The sequence below is a fragment of the Homalodisca vitripennis genome, chromosome X, assembly GCF_021130785.1.
Source record: "Homalodisca vitripennis isolate AUS2020 chromosome X, UT_GWSS_2.1, whole genome shotgun sequence".
Classification (NCBI taxonomy): domain Eukaryota; kingdom Metazoa; phylum Arthropoda; class Insecta; order Hemiptera; family Cicadellidae; genus Homalodisca; species Homalodisca vitripennis.
In genome coordinates, this window is record NC_060215.1 from 11,886,877 (window position 1) to 11,911,580 (window position 24,704).

Sequence of the window (24,704 nt, forward strand, 5' to 3'; positions counted from 1 at the left end):
TCATCTGTACCTAATTGAGAAAGTGTTGTGCCGATGGTGCGGTAGGGTCCAGTCAGCTGGGGCTGCTGTTCTGACCTGAACGCTCTCCTCCATCTCGGACAGTGAGAGCACACTCATATTTTGTAATTTTACGGGAGTGGACACTCGCCTTCTAAGTCAAAACTTTATTCAACCGAAATTAGAGACTTGACTCACATTTATAAGCGGGCTCTCAGATCGTTTGGAGAACCCTCTCAAGAGTGTCTACTCAGCTTTATTCAACTCGCCTAATGTTTGAGAGCATGCAGTCATTTCCAACATCAAGGTTAAAACCACTGAAATCACTTCATCATCTAGTGAGTTTCATGTATTTAGTAACTTTACATTATGTAATACTGATGACAAAGAATAGTGTTAACGAGACCTGAGAATGGGAGAAGATGATTCCGGCCACCGACACCATGTCATCCTTGTACTTCTCCTGGATGGCAGTGACACACTTGTCATAGCTGCCTATGAAGACAAACAATAAAACGCACACATTACACATTCTGTAGTTATTGTTACTCTGAAGTTTAAAATGCTTTAAGTATTAGTTACCTTTTCAACAGTTTTTAAATAATTAAAACCCATCTAAATAGAATACACTATTCATGAGAGTAATAAATACATTGTATAATACATAAAACTAACATACTTTATAATTATAAATTTAAAAACTTTGTGACCACTGCTATAAGAGCAATTACAAACTACAAAATTTGGTTTGTTCGAGAGGGACCTTCGCTTATGAATTAGAGCAACAGGCATTTATGTTAAATACAAGGACAAAATAATAATTAATAATATTATTAACTCAAAACTAATTAATAATAATCAATTAAATGATGTATTATATTGCTGTATATTGTTGTGTAGTGTAATATCTCCATTTATCTGCACTGCTCAAAGCAATCATACAGGAAAAAAAGTTACATTGTTTTTATGTAACTTAAAAAACATTCGTGCCCTGTATTCCCAGTTTTTCCCATATCATTTATTGGTTCAAATTTTTTCCGAGGCAAGAAATTGAAATGGGTTTGTCAGTTATGACCATCCAGTATGTTGTAACAACTTACCCTGCTGGAATTGACTTTCGACCTCGTAGTACTGGCGGAGCAGCTCGTGGACGGCAGACTTCATCCTGCCTCTGATACCGTTCCTGTACCGCTGGACTAGCTGGATGATGCCCTGAGTTGTCAGGAAAAACCCGTCTCTCTCTGCCCGCTTCTGCAGAGTTGCTGCGTGTCTACACACAACAACAGGGAATAAATGTTCATCCAAACAACACCAGCAACATAGTTAATTGCATATTATTTACGATGATTTGAGGAGAATTGTGAGATTGATGTATAGACATGATTATCAACTACAATATGAAAGAGACACATGACAAACAGAAAAGGTTAGGAAAAAAAAGTAGTAGAAGAAATATCGTATTAAATAAATTGTAAATGATGGTCATCCCAAAAGTTCTGAAATTAACAAAAGTAAGCTGTGGATATTGGACTAATGTTATGATTGTCTGACAAGTCAGTTAGTACTGAACATTAATGTGGATTTATCAGCATACCTGTGTCACCTGTGCACAAAGTTTAAAAGTCATGGATTATTAGAGCATTTTCAGGATGTGGTTTCAGAGAGGAAATAGATAATTTCAAAACAATAAATGTTCAGGAAGGCCACATTCAATACACACATGGACTAGATCCGCAACAGTGCAAATAACTTTGCACAATTTTATAGGAGTCAGAAAACTTTTTCTCATTAGATGCCTCACAATTTTACAGATAAACAAAAATCTGTGAATGTAAGAATTATGTTTTGTTCTCTTGGGACAAGAAGCTTAGATATTGCATGCAGTCCTAAAAGGACCTTTATACTGCTTCCAGAGTGACAGGATTTTCTGGATCGGTAAGGTTGTGGCTCTTGTGAAGATTCATGAGAAAGGATTTTGAGCATTAATCTGAGCAGAAGGCAAAGCCAGCTGTGTACCAGCCTCTCCAGTCAAAGCAGGCAGGGGGTGGCATACCTTTTTGTCTGGGCTAACAACAGCCTTTAACATTTAGGGAGCTCCAACAACCCCCCAACAATTACCACCTGCAGTAGACTAGACCAATAAATCTGCCCTTGCACCCCAGAATGTAGACATTTGCGGTTAGTGATGTGCCGCTCCTGGACATCCATAGGTGTAGGTGTAAACTAGTCACAAGTTAACTCTCCGGAGGTGACTGAGGTAAATGTTTAATGCATGTAATCATTTGTAAAATTACCACAAGTCAGACCTACATGTCAATTTATGACATTCCAATTCACAGAGAACGTCGTGTATGGATGTTTAAACACAATAAAAATTATATCCTGTGACCCTGATCTTTCTATGTATGACTTCTGGTTGTTACTTTCCATTGGAAACTGTCTTTCATGACATGATTAATAAATGTTTCAATTTGATTCCAAAAAGATGTGTGGCGAAGTGCTTTCTACCATGAAAAATTTGGCTTCCAAAGTGCATTCACACTGGGTGACTACTTTCCAACATGTATGAAATGAAGTCTATCAACAAATTTTTAAGGTGACCCACGTAGAATGCTCAACATGTTTTGATTTCATCCATTAAAAAAATTGACAAACTTATGGAGGTTACCACAATTGCTATTAAATAACTGTTAAAATCAAGCAACAAAACATGTGCATATTAATTGGGATATGAGTGTCTGGTGAATGATCCGTTCCTGTGAAGCACACCTGGCTTACCGGCTGCTGGTAGTGATCTGGAAGTTAGTTCGTGCTGGTGATCCCCAGATTGTTTTTTTTTTTTTTTTTGCTCTAATTTTTAACCTGATGAAATTTGTTATGTTTAACTTGGTTTACATTTAAATGTTTCCCAATGTTAGTCCACACCACATAATTATCTGTTATTAAATTTTTAGAAAATTTAATCAATCACATTACAATCAGTCTTCCATTCGTACAGATCTGTTAAAAGTCAATGAGCCTGTGATAAGGTACAACACAACACTTTCCAAATGATGAACTTTTGCAATGTTTACAACTCAAATATTGATCAGTTTTTCTTGACCTGACAGAGCTAAAGATTTTTCACTATCCTCATCACTTTCCATTCCTTACTTTTGGTTATGTGCACGTCTATTTATTCTAGCCCTGGACTAAGCCTGTTATTTCTCACCTTATGTTTTTACGATCGGAGAAAGCAACTAGGAAAGCTGGTCAAGACCGACTCATGTTTTACTGATTCGTTTTCCATAACCAGACAAAGCTAAAGATTTTTGACTATCCTCAACACTCTTTTTCACACTTTTAGTTACGCACACATCCATTCTAGCCACGGGCTAAGCCCTGTCAAGACTGACCCATCAATGACACTGGCGATCTGCTGGCTGGGGAACTGGGTGAGAACTGAGGTGATGTTGCGCTCGTACTGGTTCATGAGCTTCCGGATTTTCTTCTCTACAGAGATGGGTATACGGCCCGAAATGGAGGCAATCACTTCCTGTAGTTCTAGCAGCGGCAGAGTCGGATCTCGCAGGGAGCTCATGTACTTCTCTATAACTTCCCTCAGCCGAGCCAAGTGATATGGTTCGGGCAGGCAGTAACCTACACAGCGTTTAACTCAGACAACGAATATTTACTGCACTTAACATTACAATAGAGTGTAACTTTGCTAAGGTGGGAAGGGTTAATACAATATGAATGTTGAATTAAGCTTCAGTTCACCTTCCTCTTAGTCTGTGATGTCGAAACGATGTACGGAATTCGGTTTCAGCTTCTTCATCACCACTATTTGGATCTCCTCTGACGAACACGACTGCAGGTTCCAGATATTGCACTAAGAAGGGAACTGAAGCTAAACTCAACATTTATAACATCACCACTCATTTTGGATCTTCTCAGACGAACAAGACTCCAGGTACCAGACGCTGCACTAAGAAGAAGGGAACTGGAGCTAAACTCAACAATCACAACAGAGCATGTATAACTTAGTACCCAAATTCCAGACCTCTATGTAACCCAGTTGGACTTTGAAGAGCAACATTTATCAATGATTAATCAGTTTCTTAATTTCAACACACGGTTAGAATAAGTTTAAATTATCTGTTCACTTAAAAAGTTATGTTAATGGGGTGTTCTGACCCCAAAAATATGTTATTTATATTCGAACATTGTTTAAGTTTTTTATACTGAATTTGGTGTTTATTTGTAACTGGTTCTCGCATACATGTTTTCTAACTTAAGATTATGCACTGATCCCTGATGAAATTATCTCAACAGTCAATGCTGGTATTAGTCCACATTCAAAATAAACCAATCTGTAGTTCCTACTTATTGGATCATAGGTTGGTTTAACCCTCCATCTGTTAGACGACTAGTGACTAGTCGCCAAAAAATGTTTTTCAATGTTGAACGACTATTCACTACTTGATTTTTGCAGTGATCTCTTTAATGAAACTTTTGCTATAAAGAGAAGTCAAGTAGGACAAATACTATTTCAAAATGACATTTCTTTAATGTTAGACAACTAGTTTCACTAGTCGCTAGTAATTTGTTGTTTCTCGTATTATTATTAGTGTTGTGCTAATATCAAATGGCATCAAACTTTTCCTTGTGAAATTTGCCATCAAGTGGTATAGATATCTTCAAGGAATAAGTGAATTATAAGTATTAATTTGGTGAACAAACTTTATAATTTCGAGAGGACTAAGGGCCCATAGTGATGCACCAGCATTACTCAATGGCATCAAACTTTTCCTTGTGAAATTTGCCATCAAGTGGTATAGATATCTTCAAGGAATAAGTGAATTATAAGTATTAATTTGGTGAACAAACTTTATAATTTCGAGAGGACTAAGGGCCCATAGTGATGCACCAGCATTACTCAATGTGTATTTTAAACTTGTATTTATAAATTACAGGGTGAACAATAGTTGTATTTGTGATTCATTTATCGGGCAATAATTTAGTGACATTCAGAGGTCTGTAGGCTAATTTGTTATATAAAAATAGTTATGCCTTCCCCTAGGCCTAGTTTACAAATGTTTATTTCATTATTGTTCATTTACTGAACACTATAAATGACTTAGTAAATAAGTCAGGTGAACTTGACAATTATTATTAGACAATGAGTTTTTATTATAATAAATTTACTTCATTTGAAACATTTCTAACAAAATATAGTATGTTTTTATAAACTTTTATTTCTTCAAAAAACACTATTAGGATTTGACAATTTAACATATAAACCTATAAAAAAATAAACAAATATTTTTTATGAAATGTTATGCTCTATGACATAAAGGTCTCAAAATATAATAAGCATACAGAAAATATTTAAAAAATGTTATAATGTAAATATTTTATTTTGTTAAAGTCTGTTTCACTATTTGCCAAAACAATTTTTTGGGAAAGTTAACTTTTTATGTTTTCCATAAAAATACCTTCTTTAGGCCATTTAGTATATTTAGAAAAGTAATAAAATAAAATATTTTTATTTTTTTAAAGGCTTTACTTTTGAATGTTTTTGTTTTACTTTTCTTTGTTTCCACTTATAATTAAAAAAAAAAACTTAAATAAAAAAAATTAATCCAACTGCATATAAATGTTCCTGGTTTTGTACTGAAAAATAAAATTATAATAATGTATACTTCACTTCAATAATAAACTTTCTACACAGGTATCAATGAAGGTGTACACAACTAGAACAATAGTGTCTGTCATTATAGAATTTTCAACTGCCAGATCCAAGATTTATGAACAAACATTCCCATATGACTGAATGTTTATCAGCCAGCAACAACAAGTAAAATGTAGTTTGTACACTGATAATATCCATGTGGCTAAGACACAAACGCGAGTACACGCTACAAAAGGCTGTGCTCATTTTGTATATTTTGATAACCAACTGGAGCAAAAACTGTTTCAATAATTGTTATTGGTGTTCTTACAGATATCAATACTATTAAAAATGTTCATTAACATTACTATTAAAATCAAGTATTTATTGAAGCAAAAAGAAAGTATTTATCAGCCGTTGTCAGTATTCATATGCATAGACCAAATCTTAGTAAAACCCACAATCAATTGATACAGGGCAACTTGTAATTAATCAGTCACCAATCTGGGGCTGAAAGAGCTTCTAAACTAACTGATTAGCTTCATTAAAATATTTTGGTTGCATTTTGAAATTTTTTTAATATTGATTAAACCGAAATACTCTTTGTATCTTAAATAAAAAAATGTGTTTTTTGTTTTGTTTTTGTATTTTTGTTTACACATATATAAATATTTTTTTTTAATTTATGGTCAAAATATATATATACCAATTTGTAGCCTGTATCTTGCCCTAAATAATAAAGCAAAAAGTGTCCCATTATGTTAATCTTTAAGGAAGGTGTTAATTTTTTAGTAAAATACTGCAGTAACATAAAAATTGTGCTTGGCACTGAGGGGAATGGCTTGTCACAAATTATTGGCACTGGCTGCATGACCTCCACCACTTAGCGTGGCACTCAAAGGGTTAAGAAACTTGGAATACAGTACTACTGTATCGGTAACATGGTTGGTAAACAACCACATGCATGACTTGCTAACTTATCATGTTCAAATTTGTCTGTTCTTAAAGACTGAAAAAGAAGCGTGACAACTACCATGGAAGGTGATATACATATATTCTCGCTCTTAATTTATAACAAAAGTGCACTAAATGGAATGTTTCTTAGCAAAACCAACCGGCAAGTATATTCTCTAGCATGGTCCTGTAGCTATTGTGAACATGATTCAGCTTGTCGCCCATGATGGGAGTGGAGACATCCACTTCAGGAAATTGGCCCTTGTAGTCGATGGCTCTGGTGACTAGAGTAGCATCGTCCAACTCCAAGTGACCAAGCAGAGAGCCAGCATCCAGCACTGCTCCTGGTCGCTTGGTGTAGAACACGGTCCCCGACTCGTTGGCCGTCAGAGTCATAACCATCTTCATGACCTATCAACACACCCAAGTACAGTATAGTCGATGGCTCTGGTGACTAGAGTAGCATCGTCCAACTCCAAGTGACCAAGCAGAGACCCAGCATCCAGCACTGCTCCTGGTCGCTTGGTGTAGAACACGGTCCCCGACTCGGCCGTCAGAGTCATAACCATCTTCATGACCTATCAACACACCCAAGTACAGTATAGTCGATGGCTCTGGTGACTAGAGTAGCATCGTCCAACTCCAAGTGACCAAGCAGAGACCCAGCATCCAGCACTGCTCCTGGTCGCTTGGTGTAGAACACGGTCCCCGACTCGGCCGTCAGAGTCATAACCATCTTCATGACCTATCAACACACCCAAGTACAGTATAGTCGATGGCTCTGGTGACTAGAGTAGCATCGTCCAACTCCAAGTGACCAAGCAGAGACCCAGCATCCAGCACTGCTCCTGGTCGCTTGGTGTAGAACACGGTCCCCGACTCGTTGGCCATCAGTCATAACCATCTTCATGACCTATCAACACACCCAAGTACAGTATAGTCGATGGCTCTGGTGACTAGAGTAGCATCGTCCAACTCCAAGTGACGAAGCAGAACGATTTCCATTTACATAAAAATGAGATTTATATATTTACTCTTACCATAAAGTCTCTTTTCTTGTTTGTGATATAATTATTTTTGAAAGATAACTTATATACCTCACCTTTTACCGTTATTTGATAAATTAATTATATAATTGGCTTGCAAAATGTATGACTTTTACATGAACAAAATAGAAAGGCATATACTATAAATAGATATATGGGTAATACTTAGAATATGCATTATAAACAAAGAATATAAAAAAATTCAATCTAATCCTGCCTATGATAAAAACAATACGAAGATCCAAACATACAAATACAAGGAATACTCATAAAAGGTTTCTGTAAGAGTCCTTCCATATTTGTATATTCTGAGGATACAAATATAAGTTAGGGAGGTCCTTTTAAGACTAAGTGCGGGGACAATCGTCTCTTTCCCTCAGGGGAAAAGAAGGGAAGCTCAAAAAGTATCCAGATTTACATTATTTATTGTGGTAGTAGATCTCCGTCCTCTGCATTTATTTATTTTTTTTGACACTTTGTAGTACATTGTGGGCATTGAAGAATTAAACTGTTTAACTGTTCTCGACTGAAATTGACAAATGTTAATCTTACACGTACTCACCTCTATCTCGGCGTACGCTTGACCTTTGTTGACATGACCTCCATCTTCCACCAGGAAGCTGAGCAGTTTGCCAGCAGAAGGTGACCTCAGAAGTGAAGGGTCATTTTCCTTCTCAAATATACAGGTCTGGTTTCCGATCACAACTCTGTACCTGTCTACCTCTTCTCGCATGTACGTGGTGAAACTGGCTCCATCCACCGACAGCAGGATACCTGTCAACAGGCTCAGGATATATCCAGAGAACAAAATTGTACCCTGTGTGCCATTGTATAACAGTGGTTGTGTTCCGGAAAAATTGGAAACAGTCAGGATCATTATTTTGCTACATTATCGGACTGAGTAATTTTAGAAAAAATCTTTTTTCTGGAAAAAGATATTTTCAAATAGTTAATATTTTTGACAAACACTAAAATAAATACATAATTTTTGAGATGGGTGGGTACATTATTCACAAAAACGCCTTGACAAAAATAAATTCCCCATGACAATTAATTCTTGTTGCTTATTGTTGTGAAATACAGCACTAACAATGGGGCTCAGTGCGATTCAGATCAAATTTTAGCAATTCAGTTAAACACCCGAACCACACCAAATACAACTTGAAAAACACGAATGTCCGCAGTATAAGCAATTATGAAACTAGACATAATAGAAGTGTGTGAGCGATATATAGCCACAAGTCCTCAAAGGGTTGAGGTTCAGATGATCATGTGATTTGGCGACTCACCATAGGGCAAGTTACATTCTTATCAGTTCCATTAAAGTTTTGGTGGTTTCGTGGTAGTGGAGATTGTTATTGGCAGTTGTGTATTTATCAACGTGACTTATGGACCTAGCAATGGTCCATAACCGTTCCTGCATTCATGGAGGATGGCCCTCCCAATGTTATTTACATACCGCCTCTCCTACCTTCCTTGCTAGTAGACCCAAAATCAGTAAAGATTTTCACATACACCTTTCCCCTCTGTAATATCCTCACTGCTGGTTTGTACCTAGTGATTGTGAGTTGTGAGTACTCTCATCTGAGGCAATCAAGGTGTTAAAGAGTTCATGAAGCAACATACCTATGTGGTGTTATCTTTCCACTTTCAAACCTGTTTTTAGAAAGCCATTAGCTACGGAAAAAAATCTGCATTTACTGTGACTTATGTAACATCTCCAGTGTTCCAGTCAGAAGCCTCGCTAATTCTATATGAATCGTCTTAACTTACCTGGTCCTGAGTCCTTCTCAAACCCGATAACAATTTTGAAATTACATTTACTCATGTTCAACTAACAAATAGCCAAAATTAAAATAATTAAGTGCACTATACCTCCATCGTTAAGGCGATGAACTTCTATTTCCTTGAAAGATCCATTCATGACAAGAAAGTAGGAGTTCGCCCCTGATTTTGTTACTTGAACTTTGTATTTATAGCCTTCATGTATCAGCTCAATGTTCAGCGAATGGTCCAGTGTGTTGGAACTTTGGATTTGACCTCTGTAACAGAACAATACACATTACGCCAAAGGCTCATTCTTTCACACTTCTTTCCCTGTTTTCCACTGTAAGATTACTAACATAAAACTTAGCCAAATATGGAATTCCATCAGTTTGAAGAAAAAGTTCTATTTAATTTAAAAATATTTAAACTCTAATGTTGCTTTGGATTTTAAAACATCTGTTTTGTACTATTACTTGTAGACATACAAAAAATTACACTTTATTGTATTAAATAAAAAACTTAAAGTTTTGTAATTATTTATTAAATTTATATTATTACATATGAAGAAAGTTTACAAATGCCTTTCCGTACCTCTCCAGAGAGGACTGGAAGTTCTGGAAGGCATCCTGCACCTTACGGTCTGCTATGTGTAAAGCTCCACAAATGACTCCCAGCAGGATGTCAGGCTTCTCTGATTGTACCTTCTCTGCAATCAACTTGTCCAGCCAGGCTGTGTCTATTGTGTTGTTCTGAAACAGTTACCTCGTACCACTTCACAAACATCATAATAAAATATTCATTATGCTATAAAAAGAAATTTCATTAATGAATTTTTAAGTTGAGTCGGTTCCAACATGGACAGTGAAATTTGTTCAATTAGTTTAGAAGTATAAGCATAACTAATTAGTGACATAAAATATTTATCTATTACCAACCTGAAAGGCATCTGTTTCCAGGAGGGTGATAAGATATTCCACAGTTGTTCGGAAATCTCCTCTGATAGATAGTTCTTTCAATGCTATCACCAAGTTTCTGTAAGATTGATTGTATTAGTTTTGAAATGTTACAAAATCAATAAAAACTGTGTTAGAAAATGTGTTACATAAGTTGATAGCTGGGATTAAAGTCTACCTCATAAATAAAATTACTGGAAGGAGTGGCTTAATCCAACTCTCAAGAGTCCTGCTCTAGGAAATGTGATTTACAATAATGAAATAAATTAAGATTAGTTATTATTGAGAGCATTGGAAAAGAAAACCATTTCAGCAATTTGAAAAACTATGTCAGTTTCACACAATTTCTTACTAAAAAGCAGTTCAGAAACACAATCATATTTAATCCCTTGTACGTGAAAACTGAACAACATATAGAAAAACTATGATGCATAAGAAAACAGAGAAGTAGTCAGACTTATTATTTTGACGGTTAGACGTTTCTTATTTTGTTATTTTATTTGCTTTCTCAATAATTGACCAATTAAAAACAAAATAATAAATTAGCTCTCTTTCAAAATATAAACTTTAAAATTAAACAGATAAGAATAAGTGTTCTCCTTTAGCAGAACAGCTGGATTAATTCAACTCATGGGCACTAAAGCATGCCACAATGATTTTTCTAGGAAAGGGTTAATACAACGATCATCATTCTATATGAAGTTACAATTTTGTTAAGAGCATGATAGTTTAAGTGGTGCATTGATTTATTCTAAGAAGCATTGCAAAGTATTATGTAAAGTGCCGTATGTTGATATTGCCTGATAAGCCAACACTCAATGTTTGATCACTGTATGACAGAGCAAGCATACATAGTAAACTCAATTTAATATTTTGATTACTCAATATGCCTACACATTTCTGAACTTCTACTTACAACTAGCATTGGTATGTAAGGAGAATAACAGAATGAAACCATAACACTTACTCCCTTGCCTGTTCTCTGTTCTCACCCCACGAGAAACAGTGGCCAAACTGAGAATCAGCAAACTCATGCAGGCCTCCAGACGCAGCAACGCTGAAGTATCCCCACACGTTTTTGGAGGAACGGAAATTGAGCTCTTGAACAGTTCCTGAACTGGGTTTGAACCCTGGAAAAAATATATATATGTATGGAAAGTAATTTAAGCGTAACTTCCTGCTGGACCCACATCATCGAGAGGATATTAATAGGGTATTAGAAGATGTTATTTACCAGCCTAGCATCGGTAAGGGAACAGCCAGCCATTTTTGACGACTTAATTCATTTCAAAAACCAATAACAAGAGAACTACTCGCTTATCCCGCAGACCTTACCAATCGCTGCCCTTTGCCCGATTCCTCTCTCCCTCACTCACAAATTACTCAATCACCTGTCCTGGCCTGCTGGGTTATCCATGTGAACAATTCTAATTTTCAATTTGATATGTTTGACTCTATTTGATTGTACACAGTTAATGGTTTGTAGTATTTTTATATTTTTAACTTTTCAACTTGTCAAATTTTGTGAGTTTTTAGAATTGAACTTAGTACAAAATTAACAACAAATAACATACACTAAACAGTTAAATTATTTTTGTATTTTGTAAATGCAGGATTTATATTCTAACCAACAAACAATAATATTCAAAGGAGCGATAGGCAGGCCAACGACTAGCAACTAAAAACTACAAGTTATAAAAATGGAAAATTATTTTCCACTGGAATAAATTCATAATATTAGTAAATTGACAATAAAACAAGGGGTTTTAAAATAATTAAAATATATTTTTAATAATATTGTGATCACAGTTTATAAACTGTGATCACAGTTTATAAACTGTGATCACAGAAAATAAATATAAATATATAAAATATATTTTATATATTTATGATGGTACATTGCAGAGAGTCTACTGCACATTTTGTGGACAACAGCTGATTGGCAGTACACAAATTACCGATTGCTATATAACATGTTTTTGTTATACTTTATGCACAAAGTAAATCTAATAAGAAGTAACTGTAGTTTTGTAAAAGTTTTCTTGCAGTTTGTATTACCTATATTTATGTGTGTGCACCGCCAAGTGTCTGCTGTGTCTATGTGCAACAGTCTTAATTTATCTATGACAGAGTTAATTTAACTGCAAACAACATGTAGATAGACCTTACCTTCATCAGGATTCTCACTGGTGATACGTGCAGCGATGACGTGTCCCCATGGGGAGGGTTTGTGTGTCGGGTTCTCGAAATCTATTAGGTTGTCTCCCCAAGGAGACTCACCATAGTACATACGGATGTCTTTGATTTTGTGCAGAGACAAACCCATGGCCACCTGCAATCACAGACAATGGCAGCAATGCTCTTTAACTACTATCATTACACACACAGTAAATTAAGAGAGACGGTAGAACGAGAACAACTCCTTTTTTATATTATAATTCATTGGCTAGTTATTAAGTTAAAATGGTAACAGCATCCAGTTATAAAACTGCAAAAAATATTAATTTATTAACTCTCAGCGCTTGGAAAAAATAACAGATTCCCCAGCAGGTCAGATGGTCACCCATCACCGTGAGTGTGGAGGTTGGAAACTTCGTTGGTATTTGGTAAGATTGGTATTTAAATCTTACCATACAACAATATTATGGTCATTTGAAATCGAGGCAGGTGAAGCCAATTTGGAGCTACCCGGTAAAATAAATCCAATTTGTCAGCGTTAAGTGGTGAGCAGAGAATCCTAAGCGTGGCCGCCCGATCAGGGAGGACAGCGCATCACATTGAATATTCAAGTGCACTAAAGACAAGAATGAGCCTTACGAACAGTAAGGTTTAATATAATGAGCACCTAAATAATTTCAATGTTGAGCTGTTATAGAATAAAATATTATATTAATGACAAAGTTTATTTTTCTACCTGGTCATGAAATCATCAACAAATGGGCTAATTTATACTCTTGATACTGGAACCATTTCATTTGTATTGGTGTTGGAGAGATTCAATCTGAGATATCCAGTGTTGCCAAATTGCAGAGCCAAGAAGTTGCAGCGAAAAAAGGGTGCACTTTCTATGATTATTTTACAAACTAAACTATATTAACAGTAATATATCAGCACAGTCTATATATTTCATGCTAACAGTTCTTTAGTAAGCATGCAAGGGAAAGAGGGGGTTAAACATGGAGATTATATATTTAGGTTAGGTGCACACTAAATTCTTTCTTCCTGTCTATGTTCTTTAGTTAACGGTTTAACGGGAAGTAGTCAATTCTATAATTGGGCAAAACTATGCAGAAGAATTACAAATTGATGCAACCAATATCAAGAAAAAGAATTTGCTATTTTTAAAATAGTGAATTTTGTCTTAGTACCAAAACTGAAAATTGAAAACGTAACACCAATTATAACACCAATATATAAATACAGATATAATAGAGAAAATCACAGTAACATATGAAAAATTAATTGGAAAATATGTAATTATTTGTTTCTGAGTACTTGAATACATAATTTGATATCCAAAAAAATTTCAAAATCAGATAGAACACTTTTTGAAAAGCACTAACCGCTTAAAAAAAATGTATAACCCAAATCATGATAAGAAAAATCATAATTTGATTTAGAATTGAGGATGAAGACAAACTTAATTCGAATCTGAATCAAATTATTTTGAAATGGATAGATCTAAAAAATTATCAAGTGAAAAAAACAAAAATTTAAGGGAATCGGTAAAAGAAACGTGGATATTGTCTGACCTGCAATTGTGAAGCGGGCAAGTTGACGTCGGAGACCATCTCAGTGCAAGGATGCTCCACTTGCAGCCTGGGGTTGAGCTCGAGGAAGTAGTAGTTTCCGTCTGTATCATAGAGATACTCTACAGTTCCAGCGCTTACGTAGCCTACCATCTTGGCCAGTCTCACTGCAGCCTGCAAGCACCAACATTCATTTACTTGGGGTTACAGCTAATACTTTGTACAGTTTATCAATTGTATATGGAAAATATCAAATCATCCTACTTATATACAATTTGGTTCTTTACATACATAAAAACAACTACTATGACATTAATGATGACATTTAAAAACTTTGTGTCCAATTGCTACCATTCCATGGAATCATTTTAAAATTTAAACATGCATTTCTTAAAATGTCTTCCAATTGAAAAAAATATTGTTCGTTTTTGCCAAGCCAAGGGGTATCCTTGCAAACCTTTGTCTTTCACTCCTACAATCTTCAACGTATTACGGTTTTTCTATTGTATTAACCATGTCAAACTTTGTCATTTTTACATGTAATCATTTTTATCTGCCATACCCCAAAGGAAATTTTCTATTTTATTTTTGTTTTACTGGCAGTAATATAAAAACTGACGGAATGGCAAAGAATCTTGGCTCACAACATAGCACACTTGTACATGGTGAGACGTTATGTACAAACTACTGTATGACTTATTTATTTTCATTCATAATATATGTTATGAATGATTTGTAAAACATTAAGCTAATACTTATACTTAAACTGAGAATCCAAACCTTTTCCATTTCCTCAAAAATTTCAGGTTTGGCAATGGCGGCAGGAGCCTCTTCAATGATCTTCTGATGACGCCTCTGGATGGAACAGTCACGGCCGAACAGGGAGATGGCGTTGCCGTACTGGTCAGCCAACAGCTGCACTTCCAGATGCCTGGCACAGCTGGCTAGCTTCATGATGAATATCGGGGAACCCGGCACTTCCGACTGGACCTGCATTTACATCCTTCATGTTACATCTATCACACTTACAGTACAATCTACAGACATGCAAGTCTGATGATTGCAACTAAAGTTTTTCTTAATGAATTTAGTAAACTGTTACTTGACAAGGCCATAAATAAAAACTGGGAAATAAGCAAAATAACTAAGAACAAATAATAAAAAGAACATTCCCTGTCATGAATTTAGAGGTTGATTGCACCAATTAATAAAGATTAATTGATCTCATTTTAGAATCAATTCTGTTGATAAAGATTTCAAGAAATTAACTATTAATAATGAGAATGATGACATTATATTAAGTCAGCCAATACCTCACTTTAATTAGTAAAATTCACAACATACATACCTTAAATTTGGAAGTAGCTCCCACTAATTGATAAAAACACCTAAATGGTTTTACCCATAATGTCTCCAATGTACAACATGGCAACCAACCTAAATGTCTACACAAATACATTTTTAACCCAATTTTGCAATAAAAAATAAATGTTTGCCCTCGAATGTTTTAAATTTTACTTTACGTACAGGGAAGAATAGTGCTTATTCCTCTATTCCTTACTAAATTAAACATTAAATTTTGATATCAAGAACTTCCTAGAACTGGTTGTAGTTGTATTTAACAGTTAGAAACATTCCGCACAAAATATCTGTGACTTAAGCAAATTTTTACATTTTGATCTAAAATGTGTAAAAGATAATTTTATTATAAAATATTTCATATAAGATTTAAACGTTTAAGTTTAAAAATTTTAAATGAGCAATAGGTGTAGGCAATGTGCAAAGGTAAGCACCTATAAAGTTCTTTTTACAACAAAATCAAAATGATATAAGATTAGATTGAAAAATAAAAAATAACAAACCTGTCTAAAGAGATTGGCAAAGTCTTCCGGTCCCTCGACTTTCCGGATGCCCTTGCCACCTCCTCCCTCACTGGCCTTGATCATGACAGGGAACCCAATCTTCTGTGCGGAGAGTAAACCTTCTTCCCAGGTATTGACACAGCCTCGCTTGTACAGCTCTGTGCTGATCTTGATCTTCTTGCCGACATACATCGCTGTCAAGTCTGTAATAAAGTTAATGCAATACTAGTACACAAAATAATGGAAAATTAGCAACATGTTATTCTTAGTACTTGAAACCTACTTAATAGAAGAAAAAGGTGGATTAAATATTAAGATATATACCATTAACAATATTGGAATACAATTTTTTTAGAACCAGCCAATCAAACCATGACAAACTGTAATTTGAGGAATGTCCTGAAAGTAACATGTGTAAAGATTCCTACACTCTGTACACACCGAGCTGTGGTGGCGTGCAGTCTGTATCTCTCCCACTTTTCACGCTGTAACTGTATTAAAATACATTTACACCGCAGTTGAAAATTCTGCCATTTGTGAAGTACATTCGATGATTAGGTTTATTATTTTTGCAAAATACTACAAACTGATTTAAATACATTGCCAACTTTGTGATGTTTGCTAGTGAAAACAGATAGAGGCAATGGTGTACTGATTTAAAGCATGGTTGCACCAATGCACCAATGTTCAAGACAAGGATGGCAGTGGTTGGAGTTGACTGGTTACTAAAGACTTGTTGAATCTTTACAGACGACCACAAAAAACATAGGTTTGCTATATTGCTGACTTTTCTTGAAGGAAACATATTGTGAAACTCTGCAGAAACCACAATGGGCGATTAAAGACATGTCATAGAAGACAAGAGATAAAAATGTTCTTTCTTAACAACAATACACGTCCACACACACACACACAGCCTCTTGGATGGGAGGTAATCGGTTATCATTCATTCAGCCCAGATCTAACACCCAGTGAATACAACCTCTTTCAGCGATGAAGACCTGGCTCTCAAATGCAGTGTTTTGATACAGATGCCGAACTTCATGCCAACATTTACCAATGGTTAGACTTCAGGTTGCAGATTTCTTCAAATTTGGAATCGAAAAACTTGTATAACACTACGATAAGTGCCTTAATGTAACGGAGATCACTTTGAAAAATAGCCTTAGAATGAGGCTTTCAAATCTATATAGTAAAACATTTTCCTTTACTATGTCAATTTTAAATTCAAAACATTTGTTATTTTCTGGACAGCCTGTTACAAAGCATATCCAGAAAGTAACAGAAAAGCTGAAATTTAAAAATTAAAGACCAAGTTTTACTACAAACATTGTGCTTAACACGTTCACTGCTAAAAATCCCTATATCAAGTTCCGTATATGCTGAAATTTTTTAAATATATTTTTACTTACTTTTGGATGAAATATGATAGAAATATATGAAAATTACTCATTAGTCATAAAAACTATCATTCTTTACCATTTTTGGAATCCGGTAACTGTGGTTACCACCAGACTTCTGGGGACAGTCTTCCTTACCAGCTGGTAACTCTAGTTACCACTCGCTCTAGGGAAGACCCTTTTATAGCAATGGGAATATTCCAAATGAATACATCGTAGCTAAGTGAACTGTATTTTATGCGTTTTAGACAAATATAAACAATAATTATAAGAAAGTGTGTAAACCGAAATGAATGTAAGTTTATAAAAATGTGAAAAAGATTATATGCATCTCCACTAACTCACTCAAATTCAGTTATTATTTACAAATACATGGTGAGTAATTATAACAATATATATTTAAATGTTTACTTGAAATAATTGTAGTTTACAAAAAATATTGTAGTACATAAGTTTATAAAAATGAAGAAAAAAGAAGAAATAAGTTTAAAAAATAAAATATTGATACAAATGTGTATATACATCCTAACCAACCCACCCAAAAGTCGTTTATTATTTACAAATACGCCTAGAACTCAGTTGTTGTACACCACTTGGTCCTTAAAAAACTTTAAAAATCATAAAAAATAATGAAAAAGTCTAATTTGAAAACAAAGTGCATAAAAATGTGGGAAAAGTACCTCCCGAGGAGCAAAAAATATAGTGTTATGATTGCTCGAGTGCTGACTGCACACTAACCTCATTTCAGAACAAAGGCTCTGTGTTAATCATAGTTATGCCCACAGCGAACATGTTAAGGTATTCTACATTATGGTGATTCAATTTAAAGGACCTATCATACTATTTTCAATAGTATCTCTGTAGAAATCTAGTGACTGCAAATTTAACCCCTAATTTACACTGGCATTCAGTTCAGTTTGAGAACCACGCTTTAACCAGTCTGGAGGCAAGGCCTAATCATCGCTTCACTCATTATACCCTTTCCATGCAAATCAATAAGTAGGAGATAAATTTCAATTGGTTAGTAGTTTGTTACCATCAAGAACATAATCAAAGAACATCTCTCACCAGTGGTCAGATTTTGTATTACAGCAAACATTTGAACACATCACAGCGAGAGAGCGGCAGAGTCTGCATGTTTCCAAAGCTGGAAGTGTACTGAAAGTGGGAACATTTTATCTCCAAGATGGTGGCTCTAGCCCCGCCCATTGCCAACATCTCATTATTTTTTTTCCCAAAACAATTTACCAATGTAAAAGCTTCTGTCACAACAGACTATAGCCCTCTGAATAATAGACGATTATTTGACAGCTCTTGAAGATGAGACTGTACACTCCACAACTTCCCACCTGGTACACAAAGGGTTTAAATTGGGCTTACACTTACTGTAATTTGAAGAAACTTTTACAATAAGAACAGTATTTATTTCATGGCTCCAGATTTTTTTTAAATTTACAATGTCAAGAGTGAATAAAGAATTTAAAATGTATTACCTGAACCAGACCAAGGCAATGTGGGCACTTGCGCTGTCTGTGCAACGATACTTGATGCTATCTTGTCTCCGAGAGCCCACATGGCACGCTCCGGGGGTCCAATGAAAGCGATGTTGTTTTTGTGCAAAAGCTCTGGCAGTTTTGGATTCTCAGAAGCATGACCCCAGCCGGCCCAGACTCCCTGTAAAGATGGAGACCCAACTTGTGATCGACCAATGGCATGTGAGAATGTTCAATGTGAGTTAAAGAGAGACTGGCGTTCCCTGTACTGACATTTGCTTAGCCCACTATTACTCACGCTCAAACTATAACATTACTCATGGTTTCGAATAACTCATGACAAACATATATGACGAAATACAAAGGATCAAAACCTTTTATCAGGTACTTAAATTTGAAAACACAATTAGGTGTTCACTGACGTTTTTTGCCAAGTTAGTAAATTTAATAAATATTTTAGTTGTAGAAACAGGTTTTACTATTTAAAATATTACTATTGCACTTGCAATATTGAAAGAAGAGTAATCTTAGTCACCCACTTAGTAAGTTTTTGACTGCCGCTTCTAGTTCAATAAAGTCAATTTAAATTTCCAATTTTATTCAATTTTTTGGCTGTACTTATCTGAATAATGCACACATAGTTATTCTAAACATGAGTATTTCAATTTAATCTCTATATGGGTCACCCTCCAAGGCTAAGTAACAGGCTCAATTCTGTATAAGCATATGTATAGATGGGTTACCTAGGTGTGAAACGGTCCCTGGTGGCGCAGTGGACAAATGTTACAACACGCGTGCACCGCCCACTCATCTGATCGCGCAGTCAGTTCTGTCTGCTTCACAAGTAAAGTGCATTCTAGCATAGCGAAAAAAACGTAATTGATGAGTGGCTGAGTACGAAGCGGGACACCTGCTGTCCCGCTCTGCAGTCCTGTAACTTTACTAGTACTCAATACAGCTTTCAATACCAGGGTATCAAGCTTTTCAATGCTCTGCCCATGCAAGTAAAGATCATGAGCAGGACTAATTTCAAAAATACCATAAAATATTGGTTGTTAAAATCTGCTATTTACAGTGTCGATGAGTTTTTTCTTGTAGTGCAAAATCTCACAAGCTAGTTTAATGTATCATATTGACGTTGTTATACACAGTCTTTGTATCCTGACAATAAATGCTTTGATTTGATTTGTTCTTTATTTTGTATCTCCTAAACGAACTAGGGTCGGTCGGGGTAAAATGGGTACAAAAACATGCTCTTTTTAACTTTAAGCCTTTTAAAAAGTTTCTTGAAATAATTACAAAATAATTACAGGTTCCAGCTTATCATTGTGACCTCTTAGAATAGTTTAATATGTAATAAAAGTTAATAAACTATTTAGTATAAAAGTAATTATTTTTTTTATAGTATACCTATTTTACCCCATGGTTTGGGGGAAAACGGGTATAGTAATGTTTTTCATAGTAAAAACACAATAATTACAAGTGCTGTACTTATTTTACCCCAGTATTTGTGTAAAGTAGGCACAGTAAAAATAACTAATGAAATATTTTGGTCACAAAAAAATTTATTATTACTAAAAATATCAGTTAGACAAGTAATTTATTTAAAAAATTAAAACATAGAAACAGTTCGTTGAGAGGGGCACTTCACACAAACTTGAAAAATCTTCCATTATAATCTGGTACAGAAAAAACATTAGAAAATTTGTCCTAAATCAACCCACTCAATGTCTTCTTTATCAGGAAAAATTGTAACGCTCTCCTTCACCTTTTGCATTTTGTCAAAAAACTTTACGGAATATCGCTCCTTGTTGCGAAGATCTTGTGCAGTAATTTGTCCCCTGTACTCCTTCACAACCGTGCCACATTCACTTTGGTAGTTTATACCTACCCATGATCCTACAGTGGGTTCAGTAGGTTTTACGTTTTTAGGTAGGGCTTGCTTTCATCGTCACTTTCTGCCGTATCAAAATAAGCGTTTAGTAGCTCTAGGTTTTTTTTGCGGCTTTGCTTGGACCAATCCAGGCTCTTGTTTTATTGTTTTTTCCTAAGCTGTAATGGGTTTAGGCCTATTAGTTTTACTTTTTATTTTCTCTTTTCTGGCATCTTCTTCTTCTTTCAGTCTGTCCATTACTTCATTTGTTGTCATTACTTCACCACAACTTCCTTGAACTCGTCGCCTTTTTGTCTTAGAATTTTTCAATGCATCTTTTACACTTGATGACTGTTCAGGTGACAATGTACTTAAAATTGCTTCTCTCAGTTTCTTCATTGGTGAAGGAGGAAATTTTCAGGTAGGCCTGCTACAGAACTTGAATGGGCCGGGTAAATCTTGTACAGGATTAGCTAACTTTAATCCAGTGGGTTCTGGTCGGCCAATGGGTGCCTCTGCGATGTCTTTGGGTGTTTCGATGGAGTTTTGCTTAGGTTGTGCTCCACTTTGTAAGTCCATTGGCCTAGTTGGTTGTACTGAAACAATCCTTTTTTCTAAAACAGACTTATTCACAGGATAGATCCCAGAGCCCTTAAAACCACCAATAATGTGCTCAGATTTGAATGAAGTCGATACCGAGTTTACTTAGAAGACTTGGAAAAACAGCCTTGTCAACATTTTTAAGCCGCGATTCACGATACCAGTTCTTCAAAATTTCTCTCCACGCACTTTTCATAGGTAGCAAATACCCCAACATCCAATGGCTGAAGTGCATGGGATGTATTTGGGGGCAAACACAGAAGAATAATGTCATTGTCTCTTGCCACCACTCGGGTTACGTTATAGGTCAAGTGACTTCCATGTCCGTCAAACAAGACAAGAACTGGTTTTTCAAGATTTTTTTTGTCTGATTTGCAAAATTAATGAGCCATTTCTCAAAAATGAAATCTTGCATCCAGCCAGACTGTGTGACTCCATAGAGTGCACCTGGCGGTCCTCCTTGAACCCAAGTACTTTGCAAATCTCCCTGTCCTTTAAAAAACAACACAAGGTGGGTAGCGTTCACCGGATGCACTGGCTACAAAAAGAACACTGTAATTGCAGTCTGCCAGCTCCTCCTGATCTTGAATAGGACACTTTTGCACTTTTAGGGACAAAGACCTTACCCTTATGGGATCTGTGCCTAGGCAGTTTCGTCCAAGTTGAAAATACGTTTCTGGGTGATTTTCTAACCCAATTTTCCACAAGAACTTGCTCATAAATTTTAAAAAACTCATCTACCACAAACTGAGACAGTCCTTCAGCCTTGCTTTTGTTAATATTTCGGGTTTCCGTTTTGATAGTTCATGTGCCCACCTTTTTTTCAAACCCTCTTAAAAAGTCATACCCTGGCATATCGTCCTTGAATGGCGTCTTTCTACCCACTGATTTTACATAGCTACACACCATATATTGCAAGTCTTTTCTATCTAGTGGATAACCACATTTTGCTGCATACAATAAAGCCTCCACAATATAGTTCTCCTCTCTTTTGATAGCACTGTTGCCTTTCCCAGAACCAGGAGTTTTAGGAGGATTTTTCACTCCACCCGCCGAAGGGTTTCATAAGGAATGTTATATTTTCTTGCTGCAGCATATACTGAGCTTCCATTGTCAACTTCCTTTACTGCTTCCTTCAAAGAATCTTCATCATATTTTTGGTTTTTTTCTTTATGTATGTGCGTGGCATGATCTAAAACAAAAAAGTGAGGTTAGTTTTCAGTTTTTTAAAATATTATACCTATTTTAACCCCATGTTAACAAATTATGAATAGCATAAAACCTATTAAACTTTAAAACATTAAACAAGTTAAAAGTTAAAGTATATATGTGTAATGTATACATACCTGAATTTGAAACTTCTATTTGATTAGGTAACTTTAACAATGTCATCAGTTAGGTTGTCTTGGTTACACTGACTCCTGTGAACATATGTTTTTTTTTCATTTTAAGAAGCTACCAGCAGTTTAGCCAACTCACTTTTCAGTATAATATCATATAAGATGATGTTATACATTTATGGTATTTTTTTCTGATCCAAAACATCAATAACTCAAGTTTTATAATATAAAATAATGTTTATACCCGTTTCACCCCAGTATACCCATTTTACCACCCCGACCGACCCTAACCTTTTCATGCCAAATGTTTTTTGTTCATTTCTTAAAAATTTTTATTTTTTCACAAAAATCAAATTGAAATTGTTCTTTCATTTTTGGAATACCACAGCTATTGAACAGCTATATTCTCTACAAACCTGAAAATGGAACAAAGAAGCCCATTAGTGACTTTCAACTAAAACTAATTTGATATTAAAACTAATTTCAATGATAAGTATTTGAAAACAGCTTCATTCTAGGTTTTTTTTTACCACAAAACACGTTTAAAATGTAATGAAACAAGTTTTTCAATCTAAATTAATTTAAAACACATATATTAACTGTCGGAAAATTCGTAAGATTAACTCAAAATAAAGGTAATTTAGTTTTAACAAAATAAAAACTTTACTTTGAACCAATTGAATAAAAAATAAGAAAGTTAGAGGCAAATAACTAGAATCTCGTGGGACGTGAGATTTGAGTGAAATCCCGCCCCCCAGCGAGGGCAGGCAGGTCTCGCGCGCACCGCCACTCAGGTACAGCGTACGTCAAATAGCGCCGACGTCAAAGGGTTAAAAGGGACACCACAAGTGTTTCAGTTTCGAAAACTGTACAAAAACTGATGAAATAATAAAGGCCTACAATGTTTATATGGAGAAACAGTACCCTGGAGTGTTATGTTAACGAAGTACAATGAAAGCCTAGACGCGCATCAAAAGGATACCTGCAACAGTTCTAGTAGTAGTCTACTGGCTGTACCTGCCTTCCCGCTCCCCATATCCCACTCAGCCCACTCATCCCCTCACCCCTCCATGCGCGAACCGTTTCACGTCAAAATAATCTATCTATAATATCCGTACTTTACTCCATATAGGCTACATTTTATATTTTAAACTATATGTTATTATTCCAAACAGACCTGTACTTGTGTGCGCACGGCTATATCAACTATGAGTTCCACATTGGCATAATTGTTGTTGTTGGTTCCACCTGGCACTGGGACATAATGGTCAGCCATCTTGATGTACTCCGCATTAGCTAAAAATATAAAAGCAATCATCAATACATTAAAAGAAAAACTTGGTTCAACCCATGCTTATATCAGTATTGATAAGTATAGATATTTTGCTGTAAATTACAACATTCGTCTTAATTAGAAATGGATCAAATCTGATACTCGATACCTCAATTCGTAGTGGTATCAAGGATTCTCTACATCACAACTCTTTCCACTCGATTCCGATACCATCATTTTCAATGTATTTTATTACAAAATAATAAATAAAATCAACAGAAGTGCTTAGATTCAATACGATTGAATTCACAACTGCACAATATTGTGATCAGTGATAGCTAATCTCGAATCCACCAATTCTTCAAATAAGTATATTCGTGGACAACTGATTTCGTAATGTAAGCTACTAACAAATATAAAAAAATTATTACTATCACTAACATACCCTATACTCTACCAAACACAAACCCCTACAAATAACTTGTACCTCTCCCTCCGTGAGTACTGAATGCACATTTAACATGTGAAAGTTTAGAAATTAAATTCTATATAGAAAGTAAAAACACCCTAACAAAATTTGAAAAAGAACAAGTAGTCAAGATTTCTGAAGAAGTAAGAATCAGCTTAGATTAGTAAGAGTATTCCAGTTCAATTCTGCCTTGTTCAAATTGTCGTTATGTGTATAAGGGGCCTTATATCTACAGGCAATCTTCTTGATCTTATGAAAATCCAAACAAAAGCTCT

At 35.3% G+C, this 24,704-nt stretch overlaps 1 protein-coding gene across 1 annotated transcript in view; it reads right to left on the bottom strand.

Moving 5' to 3' along the window:
- The window catches only part of LOC124368686 (acetyl-CoA carboxylase), a 142,096-nt gene that overhangs the window by 46,141 nt on the left and 71,251 nt on the right, over positions 1-24,704 (bottom strand). The window contains exons 6-20 of the mRNA XM_046825972.1: positions 23,865-23,983; positions 18,875-19,055; positions 15,982-16,184; positions 14,900-15,109; positions 14,123-14,293; positions 12,540-12,702; positions 11,338-11,500; positions 10,353-10,449; positions 10,009-10,166; positions 9,526-9,692; positions 8,213-8,424; positions 6,766-7,015; positions 3,393-3,636; positions 1,098-1,267; positions 404-492 (exon numbers count right to left, since the gene is read on the bottom strand). Coding sequence (XP_046681928.1) covers positions 404-492; positions 1,098-1,267; positions 3,393-3,636; positions 6,766-7,015; positions 8,213-8,424; positions 9,526-9,692; positions 10,009-10,166; positions 10,353-10,449; positions 11,338-11,500; positions 12,540-12,702; positions 14,123-14,293; positions 14,900-15,109; positions 15,982-16,184; positions 18,875-19,055; positions 23,865-23,983 — 2,597 coding nt within the window. The remainder of the gene's footprint in view (positions 1-403; positions 493-1,097; positions 1,268-3,392; positions 3,637-6,765; positions 7,016-8,212; positions 8,425-9,525; positions 9,693-10,008; positions 10,167-10,352; positions 10,450-11,337; positions 11,501-12,539; positions 12,703-14,122; positions 14,294-14,899; positions 15,110-15,981; positions 16,185-18,874; positions 19,056-23,864; positions 23,984-24,704) is intronic.